At 39.2% G+C, this 14,218-nt stretch overlaps 1 protein-coding gene across 6 annotated transcripts in view; it reads left to right on the forward strand.

The window, feature by feature from the left end:
• The window catches only part of ADAM18 (ADAM metallopeptidase domain 18), a 191,827-nt gene that overhangs the window by 23,490 nt on the left and 154,119 nt on the right, over positions 1-14,218 (forward strand). For all 6 annotated transcript variants that reach the window (XR_003520893.2, XM_027599516.1, XM_027599514.2 and 3 more), the window contains one exon: positions 1,238-1,293. Coding sequence is in view for 5 of the 6 variants with exons in the window: in XM_027599516.1 (XP_027455317.1) it covers positions 1,238-1,293 (56 nt within the window). In the remaining variant the exon portion in view is untranslated. The remainder of the gene's footprint in view (positions 1-1,237; positions 1,294-14,218) is intronic.

The raw sequence follows: 14,218 nt of genomic DNA on the forward strand, positions 1-14,218 counted from the left end.
TATCACCTAGCCACCCCATCCCTCCCACCCCGCCCCCACTCCAGCAACCCTGTTTGTTTCCTGAGATTAAGAGTCTCTTATGGTTTTTCTCCCTCTCTGGTTTCATCTTGTTTCATTTTTCCCTCCATTCCCCATGATCCTCTGTCTTGTTTCTCAAATTCCTCATATCAGTAAGATAATCTGATACTTGTCTTTCTCTGATTGACTTATTTCGCTTAGCATAATACCCTCTAGTTCCATCCATGTCGTTGCAAATGGCAAGATTTCATTTTGTTGATGACTACATAATATTCCATTGTGTATATATTTATATATATATATATATATATATATATATATATATATATATATATATATATACCACTTCTTCTTTATCCATTTATCTGCTGATGGACATCAGGGCTCTTTCCATAGTTTGGTTATTGTGGACATTGCTGCTATAAACATTGGGGTGCATGTGCCCCTTTGGATCACTACATTTGTATCTTTGGGGTAAATACCCAGTAGTGCAATTGCTGGGTCATAGGTAGCTCTATTTTCAACTTTTTGAGGAACCTCCATACTGTTTTCCAGAGTGGCTGTACCAGCTTGCATTCCCACCTACAGTATAGGAGGGTTCCCCTTTCTCCGCATCCTCGCCAACATCTATCATTTCCTGACTTGTTAATTTTAGCCATTCTGACTGGTGTGAGGTGGTATCCAATTGAGGTTTTGATTTGGATTTCCCTGATGCTGACTGATGTTGAGCACTTTTTCATGTGTCTGTTGGCCATTTGGAAATTTTCTTTGCAGAAATGTCTGTTCATGTCTTCTGCTGTAGGGTCTAACATTTGAGGTCTATTGCATAGCACAAACCTCTGATTCCTTTGGAAAATCTTTGTATTTTTGTCTTCCCTCCCAATTATGTATCACCCTGCTGGAGTGTTTTTTGTTTGTTTTGTTTTGTTTTTGGTAAGATAGTATCTCTGCCTCTCCTATCCATCTCAATGCTGTCCTTTTTGTCTTTTTCTGTGAGTCTCTGTTCACCCAGTTTTCCAGTTTTTTTTCAGAGTAAATTGCTCCATCTGTAGTTATATATTGTTTGTATCCATGGGAGGGAGTTCAGGATTTTCTTATGTTATTATCTTAAACCCAACCCCCCCAAGTGAGTCTTTTTGTTTACATGAGAGAAAAGTACTGCCTCAGTTTATATATTTCTGATTTACTGAGTCATCTTTATTTATTTGCTTTATTTTAGGTGATTTATATCATTACAATTGATGAGAAGCCATACACTCTGCATCTCAGAAAACAGTAAGATATAATTTTCCATTAAAGCTTAGATTTTACTTTTTAAATATTTTGGTATAAAATTTAAATTAAAGAAGGCAATATAATGTAGACTGTTCAATCAACTTGTTTTTCAATTAGGATTAATTAAGTCTTGAATAATGGAAGAGTAGAATGTTGAATAATAGAATGCTGCATTTTAATTTTCTAGCTTGCTATTTTCACATTAAGAAATAAGTTACTTATTTGTAAATCTTCAATTGAGTATAAAGCCACTCAACCGAAGAACTGCAAGTTATATGTTAAATATGCCTGATGTAAAATCAAACTTAGTCACATCAAGTGGTTTTTGGTGGGAAATTCAACTAATGACATAGTTTATGAATGTATTAATTACATCTCTATTTATTTTTAACAACTTTAATGGGTACATTCATATGTCATAAAACTCGCTCGAGTGTATAATTCAATAATTTTTAATAACTGTATGCCGTATTGCAACCATCCACCATTAATCAGTTGTAGAACATTTCATATCCTACATAGGATCTTCATGCCATTTCACATTCAATCCTTGTTCCCACCCACCACTCCAGGCAACAATCAATCTACTTTCTGTCTCCTAATTTGCAGTTTCCCAACATTTCATGCAAGTGGAATCAAACAGCCTCTTCTCTGCCTGCATCTTTGAAAATATATATTGTAACAACTGCATTTTGTCTGCCTTACATCAGTGTAGTTGAACAAAGCTGAAGAAAACTCCTCACTTAATTTATGACTGTTCTCACCTAATTCATGACCATTAAACATATGTTGGTCTTTAATGTCTATAAAACTCCTTTAAAATGTTTTTTGAGAAGACCATCTTGTTTTTTGATAAGAAACATCTTCATGTTTCTGAATGCCAGTTATTTTTTAGTCTTCATTTTTCTTGACCTAATGGCAGTATTTTGTGTAGCTGATCAGTATGTCCTCCAAAAATACTTTCTTCATTTGGCTTCCAGAACACAGCAGGCTTCTGGTTTAATTCTTCCTATTGTGTTTATGCTCTCAGTTTTGTTTGTTTATTTTTTTCATCTTGTTTGTTTTTTAGATTCTTCCCCATCTCTCCAATCTTTTCTTGAATCTTGTTTTTCCCTAGCTACCTTCAATCACCTGATTATTACATCCCCTCTTGCAGCTTTAAATACCATTCATGTATCGATTACTCCCAAGTTATATCTCTACCTTATTCCTCTCCAATGAACACCATATTCATTTATCTGACTGCTTATTTGATATTCAAGTGTTTGATAGAATTCTTATACTTATCATATCCAAAATGTACTTCAGATACTTTTCCAAAACTTATCCTTCCTACAATCATCTCAGTAAATGGCAACTCTAGTTTCTTAAAACAAAACCTTGGATGATAAAAAAAGATGACGGAGGAGTAGGGGACCCTATTCAAACTGGTGCCCATAATTGAGCTTGATATCTACCAGACCACTTTGAACATGCACGAAATCAGCCTAAGATGTAAGAAGATAGATCTGGATCTCTACAAACAGAATATTGTTGGTTTCAAGGTACGAACTGGGGAGCCATGATTCCGTGGGCAGATATCAGAGGATAAACGGAAGGGGGAGGGAGCTGAGCCATCGGGATCCTACACCCCCAGTGAATAATAGTCTCCCATGCTGGGGACAGGGCACAGACTCACAAACCAGTAGCGACAGGGAAGAGATTTTAAAGCAGACCGGAAATGGAAATCCAGAGTGGGACTGCGCATGCAAACTGGGAGCGGCTGGCAGTTTTAGAAGCACAAAAGGCAAAGACATTCCCCAACCTGGAGGCGAGGACTGGGAGCCCTGCTGAGGGGCGCACAACCCGGGACACTGCAGTTTATAGCAGCACAGACAGAAACAGAGATAGTGTGGCCTGGAGAGCTCATTGAAGAGCAGACTGCGAACTCTCTGCTCTGAGGCAGAGGATTGGAAATGGTTTCTTCTGCTCTGAGTCTAGGAAGAGAGGCAGAAAGCCACCAGGAAAGGCCCCAGAAAACTAAAGCCCTAAAAAACCGGTTTTCATTGAGCCTATCCCCACCAGGGACCTTAGGGTTGCCTGAGTAAAAGTGTGGCAGGCCCCTCCACCAGAAGACAGGCTGGGTAAACAAGAGGCCAGCAACCCTAAGGTCCCTATAAACAGATGCATCTTGCTTGCACTGTGGTCAATAATTTGGACTCTGTACATTCCCTCAACCACCCCTCAACAGAATGACTAGGAGGAGGAACTCCCAAAATAGGAAAGATTCAGAGACTATGACTTATGCTACAGATTTACAAATGGATTCAGATATAACCAAGATGTCAGAGATGGAATTCAGGCTAGCAATTGTGAAGACAATAGCTAGAATGGAGAAATCAATTAATGGCAACATAGAGTCTCTAAGGGCAGAAATGAAAGCTGAATTGGCAGAACTTAAAAATGCTATCAGTGAGATCCAATCTAATCTAGATAATCTAACAGCTAGGGTAAGAGAGGCAGAAGAACGAATTAGTGACCTGGAAGACCATTTAACAGATAAAAAGGGAAAAGAGGTGGCCAGGGAAAAACAATTCCGACTCCATGAAAATAGAATCAGAGAAATAAGTGACACCATGAAACATTCCAATGTTAGAATTATTGGGATCCCTAAGGGGGTGGAGAGAGAGAGAGGAATAGAAGATATATTTGAACAAATCATAGCTGAGAACTTCCCTAATCTGGGGAATGAGACAAACATTCCTGTCCTAGAGGCAGAGAGGACCCCTCCCAAGATCAAGGAAAATAGGCCAACACCCCAGCATGTAATAGTAAAACTCGCAAATCTTAGAACCAAGGAAACCATCTTAAGGGCAGTTAGGGGGAAGAGGGAGGAACATTAGAATAACATCAGACCTATCCACAGAGACCGGGCAAAGCAGAAGGCCCTGGCAAGACATATTCAGGGTACTAAACAAGAAAAATATGCAGCCAAGAATACTTTTTTTTAAAGATTTTATTTATTTATTTGACAGAGAGATAGACAGAAGAGCACAAGCAGAGGGAATGGCAGAGGGAGAGGGAGAAGCAGGCTCTGCACTGAGCAGGGAGCCTGATGCGGGACTCGATCCCAGGACCCTGGGATCATGACCTGAGCCAAAGGCAGATGTCTAACCATCTGAGTCATCCAGGCGCCCAGCCAAGAATACTTTATCCAGCAAGGCTGTCATTTAGAATGGATGGAGAGATGCAGAGCTTCCATGACTGGCAGAAACTGAAAGAATATGTGACCACTAAGTCAACCGTGCAAGAAATATTAAGGGGGGTTCTATAAAAGAAGAAAGACCCCAAGAGTGATATACAACAGAAATTTACAGAGACAATCTATAAAAACAAGGTCTTCACATGCAACGTGATGACAATAAATCATATCTTTCAATAATCACTCTCAGTGGGAACAGCCAAAATGCTCCCATAAAACAGCACAGGGTTGCAGACTGGATAAAAAGAAAGGACCCATCCATATGTTGCTTACACGAGACTCATTTTGAACCTAAAGATACATCCAGACCGAAAGTGAAGGGATGGAGATCCATCTTCCATGCCAACGGACCTCAAAAGAAAGCTGGGGTAGCAATTCTTATATCAGACAAATTAGATTTTAAACTAAAGAGTGTAGTTAGAGACACAAAAGGACACTATATCAATCTTAAAGGGTCTGTCCAACAAGGAGATCTAACAATTGTAAATATCTATGGCCCCAACATGGGAGCAGCCATCTACATAAGCCAACTGTTAACCAAAATAGTCATATTGATAACAATACAGTAATTGTAGGAGACCTCAATACTCCACTCTCAGCAATAGACAGATCATCTAAGCAGCAAATCAACAAAGAAACAAGAGCTTTGAATGATACACTGGACCAGATGGACCGCATAGTTATATATATAGAACATCCCACCCCAAAACAACAGAATACTCATTCTTCTCAAGCACACATGGAACTTTATCCAGAATAGATCACATACTGGGTCACAAATTAGGTCTCAACCAATACCAAAATATTGAGATTGTTCCTTGCATATTCTCAGACCATAATGCTTTAAAACTGGAACTTAATCACAAGAAAAAGTTTGGAAGATCTTCAAACACTTGGAAGCTAAAAACCGCTCTCCTCAAGAATATTTGGGTCAACCAGGAAATCCAAGAAGAACTTAAACAATTCATGGAAACCAATGAGAATGAAAATGCATCAGTCAGAAACCTATGGGATACTGCAAAGGGAGTCCTAAGGGTGAAATACATAGCCATCCAATCCTCACTCAAAAAATAGAAAAATCTCGAATTCACCAACTAACTCTACACCTTAAAGAACTAGAGAAAAAGCCACAAATGATGCCTAAGCCACGCATTAGAAGAGAAATAATTAAGATTAGAGCAGAGATCAATGAATTAGAAACCAGAAACACAGTAGATCAGATAAATGAAACTAGAAGCTTATTCTTTGGAAGAATTAATAAGATCAATAAACCACTGACCAGACATAGCCAAAAGAAAAGAGAAAGGACCCAAATTAATAAAATTATGAGTGAAAGGGGAAAGATCACGACTAACACCAAGGAAATAGAAACAATTATTGGAAATTATTATCAGAGGGGCGGAGCAAGATGGCAGAGGAGTAGGAGACCTGGATTTCGTCTGGTCTCAGGAATTCAGCTGAATAGGGATAAACCATTCTGAACACCTACAAACTCAACAGATCGAAGAAAAGAATAGCAACACCTCTCTGAACAGAAAAGCAACCACTTTCTGGAAGGTAGGACGTGTGGAGAAGTGAATCCGAGGTGATATTTGGGAGGATAGACAGCGGGGGAGGGGGCCATCGTCGGCCACTTTTGGCAAGTGATAGAGCCGTGGAGCACAAAATTGGAACTTTTAGAAGTCTGCTCTGCTGAGGGACACTGCTCCAGTGGCTAAGTGGGGGGTGGAACCCCCGCGGGACAGTGTGGTCTCAGGACCCTCGGGGTCACAGAAAGACTGGGGGTGCCCAAGTGCAGCAGAGCTCCCAGGTATCAGAGCGGGGAAGCCAACTGTAGAGATGGAGCTGAGACTCGTGCTCTCAGCTCGGGGTTGCCATAAACTGTGATCCGCAGCACAGTTTGTGCCACTGCTCCTCCAGCAGGGACCCAACAAGCGGCAGATCTGGGGAGACTCCCCTTCCTCCCCTGGGAGGAGTGGCATGGGAGAGCACCACAGGGATTTGCTGGGTTTGGAGACTCCATACCGAGTCGGGTGCCAGAGGTAGAAACTGTCCCAGGCCGGGTGAGCACAGAGTGTGGCTGGAAACCGGGGAGATGGGAGTGATTGACTGCTTTTCTCTGGGGGCTCACTGAGGAGCAGGGCCCCAAGTTCTCCGGTGCCCTGGGATGGAGATTGGGAGGCTGCCATTTTCACCACTCTCTTCCTCCAAAGCTGTACGGAAAGCTTGCAGGGAACAAAAGCTCCCAAGAGCAAACCTGAGCAGATTACTTAGCCCGGACGAGCAAGGGTGGGGCAATTCCGCCTCTGACAAAGACATTTGGGAACCACAGCAACAAGCCCCTCCCCCAGAAGATCAGTAAGAACAGCTAGCCAAGACCAAGTTTACAGATCAATGAGAATGGCAGAACTCCAGTGCTGGGGGAATACTGCATAGAATCTATAGTTTTTAACCATGATACTTTAGTCTTTCAAAGTTAATTTTTTTTAAATGTCTTTTTTTCCTTTTTTTCTTTTTTTTAATATTATGTTATGTTAATCACCATACATTACATCATAGATTTTGATGTAGCGTTCCATGATTCATTGTTTGCTTATAACACCCAGTGCTCCATTCAGTATGTGCCCTCTTTAATACACATCACCAGGCTAATCCATCCCCCGGCCCCCCTCCCCTCTAGAACCCTCAGTTTGTTGGTCAGAGTCCATAGTCTCTCATTGTTCATCACCCTCTCTGATTTCCCCCTTCATTTTTCCCTTCCTGCTATCTTCTTTTTTTTTTCTTAACATATAATGTATTATTTGTTTCAGAAGTACAGATCTGTGATTCAACAGTCTTGCATAATTCACAGCGCTCACCATAGCACATACACTCCCCAATGTCTATCCCAAGCCACCCCATCCCTCCCACCTCCCACCACTCCAGCAACCCTCAGTTTGCTTCGAGATTAAGAATTCTTAATATCAGTGAGATCATATGATACATGTCTTTCTCTGATTGACTTATTTCACTTAGCATAATACCCTCCAGTTCCATCCATGTCGTTGCAAATGACAAGCTTTCATTCCTTTTGATGGCTACATAATATTCCATTGTGTATATATATATATATATATATATATATATATGTGTGTGTGTGTATATATATATATATATATATGTGTATATATATATATATATCACCTCTTCTTTATCCATTCATCTGTCAATGGAGATCTTGGCTCCTTCCATAGTTTGGCTATTGTGGACATTGCTGCTATAAACATTGGGGTGCATGTACCCCTTCGGATCCCTACATTGTATCTTTGGGGTAACCACCCGCTAGTGCAATTGTTGGATCATATGGTAGCTCTATTTTCAACTTTTTGAGAAATCTCCATACTGTTTTCCGGAAAGGCTGCACCAGCTTGCATTCCCACCAAAAGTGTAGGAGGGTTCCCCTTTCTCTGCATCCCTGCCAACATCTGTCATTTCCTGACTTGTAAATTTTAGCCATTCTGACTGGTGTGAGGTGGTATCTCACTGAGGTTTTGCTTTGGATTTCCCTGATGCCGAGCGATGCTGAGCACTTTTTCATGTGTCTGGTGGCCATTTGGATGTCTTCTTTGGAAAAATGTCTGTTCATGTCTTCTGCCCATTTCTTGATGGGATCATTTGTTCTTTGGGTGTTGAAATTGATGAATTTTTTATAGATTTTGGATACTAGCCCTTTATCTGATATGTCATTTGCAAATATCTTTTCCCATTCTGTTGGTTGTCTTTTGGTTTTGTGGACTATTTCTTTTGCTGTGCAAAAGTTTTTTATCTTATTGAATACCCAGTACTTCATTTTTGCCCTTGCTTCCCTTGCCTTTGGCAATGTTTCTAGGAAGAAGTTGCTGTGGCTAAGGTCGAAGAGGTTGTTGCCTGTGTTCTCCTTTAGGATGTTGATAGACTCCTGTTTCACACTGAGGTCTTTCGACCATTTTGAGTCTATTTTTGTGTGTTGTGTAAGAAAATGGTCCAGTTTCATTCTCCTGCATGTGGCTGTCCAATTTTCCCAACACCATTTGTTGAAGTGACTGTCTTTTTTCCATTGGACATTCTTTCCTGCTTTGTGGAAGATTAGTTGACCATAGAGTTGAGGGTCCATTTCTGGGCTCTCTGTTGTGTTCCGTTGATCGATGTGTCTCTTTTTGTTCCAGTACCATACCGTCTTGATGATGACAGCTTTGTAATAGAGCTGGAAGCCCGGAATTGTGATGCCACCAGCTTTGCTTTTCTTTTTCAACATCCCACTGGCTACAGCATCCTGGGGTCTTTTCTGGTTCCATACAAATTTTAGGATTATTTGTTCCATTTCTTTGAAAAAAGTGGTTGGTATTTTGATAGGGATTGCTTTAAATGTGTAGATTGCTTCACAATATTTGTTCTTCCAATCCCTGAGCATGTAATATTTTTCCATTTCTTTGTGTCTTCCTCAATTTCTTTCATGTGTATTTTATAGTTTTCTGAGTAAAGATTCTTTGTCTCTTTGGTTAGATTCATTCCTAGGTATCTTATGGTTTTGGGTGTAATTTTAAATGAGATCAACTCCTTAATTTCTCTTCCTTCTCTCTTGTTGTTAGTGTATAGGCATGCCACTGATTTCTGTGCATTGATTTTCTATCCTGCCACTTTACTGAATTCCTGTATGAGTTGTAGCAGTTTTGGGGTGGAGTCTTTTGGGTTTTCCACATAAAGTATCATATCATCTGCAAAGTGTGAGAGTTTGACTACTTCTTTGCCAATGTGGATACCTTTGATTTCTTTTTGTTGTCTGATTGCTGTGGCTAGGACTTATAATACTATGTTGAATAGCAGTGGTGATAGTGGACATCCTGCCGTGTTCCTGACCTTAGTGGTAAAGCTCTCAGTTTTTCCCCATTGACAATGATATTCGCTGTGGGTTTTTCATAGATGGCTTTTATGATATTGAGGTATGTAATCTCTATCTGAAGAGTTTTGATCAAGAGTTTTGATACTTTGTCAAAAGTTTTTTCTGCATCTATTGAGAGGATCATATGATTCTTGTTCTTTCTTTTCTTAATGTATCACATTAATTCATTTGTGGATGTTGAACCAAACTTGCATCCCAGGGATAAATCCCACTTGGTCCTGGTGAATAATCCTTTTAATGTACTGTTGGATCCTACTGGCTTGTATTTTGATGAGAATTTTTGCATCCATGTTCATCAAGGATATTGGTCTGTAATTCTTTTCAATAGGGTCTTTGGTTTTGGGATCAAGGTAATGGTGGCCTCATAAAACGAGTTTGGATGTTTTCCCTCCATTTCTATTTTTTGGAAATTTCAGAATAGGTATTCATTCTTCTTGAAATGTTTGGTAGAATTCCCCTGGGAAGCCACCTGTCCCTGGGCTTTTGTTTGTTGGAGATTTTTGATGACTGCTTCAATTTCCTTAGTGGTTATAGGTCTGTTCAGGTTTTCTATTTCTTCCTGGTTCAATTTTGGTAGTTGATACATCTCTAGGAATGCATCCATTTCTTCCTTATTATCTAATTTGCTGGCATATAGTTGCTCATAATATGTTCTTATAATTGTATTTCTCTGGTGTTGGTTGTGATCTCTCCTCTTTCATTCATGATTTTGTTGATTTGGGTTATTTCTCTTTTCTTTTTGATAATTCTGGCCAGGGGTTTATCCATCTTGTTAATTATTTCAGAGAACCAGCTCCTAGTTTTGTTGATTTGTTCTACTGTTCTTTTGGTTTCTAGTTCATTGATTTCTGCTCTGATCTTTATTATTTCTTTTTTTTAAAGATTTTATTATTTATTAGAGAGCAAGCGAGAGAGAAACAGCATGAGAGGGGAGAGAGTCAGAGGGAGAAGCAGGCTCCCCACTGAGCTGGGAGCCCGATGTGGGACTCGATCCCAGGACTCCGGGATCATGACCTGAGCTGAAGGCAGTCGCTTAACCAACTGAGCCACCCAGGCGCCCCTGATCTTTATTATTTCTCTTCTCCTGCTGGGTTTAGGCTTTATTTGCTGTTCTTTCTCCAGCTCCTTTAGGTGTAGGGTTAGGTTGTGTATCTGAGACCATTCTTGTTTCTTGAGAAAGGCTTGTATTGCTATATACTTTCCTATTAGTACTGCCTTTGCTGCATCCCAAAGATTTTGAACAGTTGTGTTTTCCTTTTCATTTGTTTCCATGAATGTTTTTAATTCTTCTTTAATTTCCTGTTTCACCCATTCGTTCTTTAGTAGGATGCTCTTTAGCCTCCATGTATTGGAGTTCTTTCCACTTTTTTCTTGTGAATGAGTTCTAGTTTCAAAGCATTGTGGTCTGAACATATGTATGGAATGATCCCACTCTTTTGCAACTGGTTGAGACCTGATTTGTGACCTAGGATTTGATCTATTCTGGAGAATGTGTATTTTGTTGCTTTCAGATGGAATGTTCTGAATAAATCTGTGAAGTCCATTTTGTCCAGTGTGTCATTTAAAGTCTTTATTTCCTTGTTAATCTTTGCTTAGATGATCTGTTCATTTCAGTGAGGGGGGTGTTAAAGTCCCCCACTATTATTGTATTGCCGATGTGTTTTTTTTGCTTTTGTTATTAACTGGCTTATATAATTGGCTGCTCTCATGTTAGGGGCATAGATATTTAGAATTGTTAGATATTCTTGTTGGATAGACCCTTTAAGTAGGATATAGTGTCCTTCCTCATCTCTTATTATAGTCTTTGCTTTAAAATCTAATTCGTCTGATATAAGGATTGCCACCCCAGCTTTCTTTTGGTATCCATTAGCATGGTAAATTGTTTTCCACCCCCTCACTTTCAATCTGGTGGTATCTCTGGGTTTAAAATGAGTCTCTTGCATACAGTATATCGAAAGGTCTTGTTTTTTTATCCACTCTAATAGCCTGTGTCTTTTGATTGGGGCATTTAGCCCATTACATTCAGGGTAACTATTGAAAGATATGAATTTAGTGCATTGTATTGCCTGTAAGGTGACTGTTACTATATACTGTCTATGTTCTTTTCTGGTCTATGTTGCTTTTAGGCTCTCTATTTACTTAGAGGACCCCTTTTAATATTTCTTGTATGACTGGTATTGTGTTTACAAATTCCTTTAGTTTTTGTTTATCCTGGAAGCTTTTTATCTCTCCTTCTATTTTCAAGCATAGCCTAGCTGGATATAGTATTCTTGGCTACATATTTTTCTCATTTAGTGCTCCTAATATATCAGTCCAGTCCTTTCTGGTCTGCCATGTCTCTGTGGATAGGTCTGTTGCCAATCTAATATTTCTACCATTGTAGGTTACAGATCTCTTATCCTGAGCTGCTTTTGGGATTTTCTCTTTGTCTCTGAGAGTCATAAGTTTTACTATTAGATGTCAAGGTGTTGACGTATTTTTATTGGTTTTGAGGGGGGGTTCTCTGTGCCTCCTGGATTTTGATGCCTGTATCCTTCCCAAATTAGGGAAGTTCTCTGCTATAATTTACTCCAGTATACCTCTGTCACTCCCTCTCTTTCTTCTTCTTCTGTGATCCCAATTATTCTAATATTGTTTTGTCTTATGGCATCATTTATCTCTCGAATTCTGCCCTCATGATGCAGTAGTTGTTTATCTCTCTTTTTCTCAGCTTCTTTATTTTCCATCATTTGGTCTTCTATATCACTAATGCTCTCTTCTGCCTCATTTATCCTAGCAGTTAGAGCCTCTATTTTTGATTGCACCTCATTAATAGCCTTTTTGATTTCGACTTGGTTAGATTTTAGTTCTTTTATTTCTCCAGAAAGGGTTTCTCTTATATCTTCCATGCTTTTTTCAAACCCAGCTAGTATCTTTAAAATCGTCATTCTAAACTCTAGTTCCGAAATCTTACTAATGTCCATATTGATTAGGTCCCTGGTAGTCGGTACTGCATCTTGTTCTTTTTTTTTGAAGTGATTTTTTCCATCTTGTCATTTTTTCCAGAGGAGAATAGATGAATGACAGAATGAAATGCTAGCAAGGTAAAAATGACCCCAGAAAAATATACACTAAAGAAATCAGAAGAGATCTGAAACAGGGAAAAGAAAGGGAAATAAAGAAAAAGAAAAAAAGAAAAAGAAAAGATAACAACTAACAAACAAACAAACAAAAACAGAACATGATCAAATATGATCAGGCTGGTGCATAGATCAGTGCCACACAGTAGATTTGGGTGTATTTTGGTCTGTTAGGAGAAAGTGCCTCCCAACGTTTTAAAGAAAGAAAAGCTTATATATGTACAAAAATAAGAGTAAATACGATGAAGGGATGGAATATGACTGTAAAGATGAAAATTATAAAAGATTTTATAAGTGGAATTGATAAAATAAGAAGTCGGTTGAAAAAAGAAAGAAGAGGATTGAAAAAAAAAAGGGAGAGAATGTGATCAGGCAGGAGTCTAGAACAAAGCCATACACTAGAGATTTAAGGTATATTTTGGTCTGTTAGAAGAAACTGTATCCCTAAATTTTAAGAAGAAAACAACATATATAAACCAAAAATAGGATTAACTAACCTGAAGGGATAGAATATGACTCTAAAAATGAAAAATAAAAAAGATTTTTAAAAAGGGATCGATAAAATGTTGGTTGAAAAAGGGAAAAAGGAAAATTAAAAAGAAACAGAAACCATGAATTCCTTGTGGAATATTCCCCTAGTGCTGGAGTTCTGCTGTTCTCAGACTTCCAAAAGTTCCGATTTTGTGCTCCACTCTCTATCACTTGCCAGTAGCAGCTGACGGAGGCCTCCCCCCCCCGCCATCTATCTTGCCGAATATCACCTCAGATTCACTTCTCCGCATGTGCTACCTTCCAGAAAGTGGTCGCTTTTCTGTTCAGAGTGTTGCTGCTATTCTTTTTTTCGATTTCCTGTTGAGTTTGTAGGTGTTCAGAATGGTTTGATCCCTATCTAGCTGAATTTCTGGGACCAGATGAAATTCAGGTCTCCTACTCCTCCGCCATCTTGCTCCTCCCTCTCCTTCAAAATATATTTGTAATTGCACCTCCACCACTGCTACTGTCTTTGTTCAAGTCACTATCATATCTTGCCTAGATGACTGTAATAGCCTAATTGCTCTCTCTGCTTATTTGCCCTACAGATAATTCTCAACACAGCATTCAGTCTGATTCTATTAAAATGTTGGTCTGAGGGATGCCTGGCTGGCTCAGTCAGAAGAGCATGTGACTCTTGAGCTCAGTGTTATGAGTTTAAGTCCCATATAGGGTATGAAGATTACTCAAGTAAATAAAAATTTAAAAAAATAACAAAATATTGGTCTGGTCCTATCATATATCTGTTCAAAATCTAATGACTTCTCATCTCTGTGATGCCATCTCTTACTACTATCTCTCATCTTCAATCAACCTTACATTCCAGGCATATCACCCCCTAGCTGTTCTTTATATACAGAAGGCATATTTTGGCCTCAGCGTCTTTTCATTTTCTCCTAACTCTGTCTCAAATAACATATCTGTGCAAATCCATGTGGCTTGTTTTCAGGCTCAGTCTATTCAGTGAGGTTTTTTATGCCATCCTATCTACACTTTGCAACCAACTTCCCTCACCCAGACTTATTTATAACATTTAACATCTAACATGCTAGCAGTATTTGTCTCTCTGACATATGGGATGAAGGGATATTCTATCCCTTCAGATTAGTTAACCCT

This window comes from Zalophus californianus, chromosome 2 (assembly GCF_009762305.2).
Source record: "Zalophus californianus isolate mZalCal1 chromosome 2, mZalCal1.pri.v2, whole genome shotgun sequence".
Lineage (NCBI taxonomy): Eukaryota > Metazoa > Chordata > Mammalia > Carnivora > Otariidae > Zalophus > Zalophus californianus.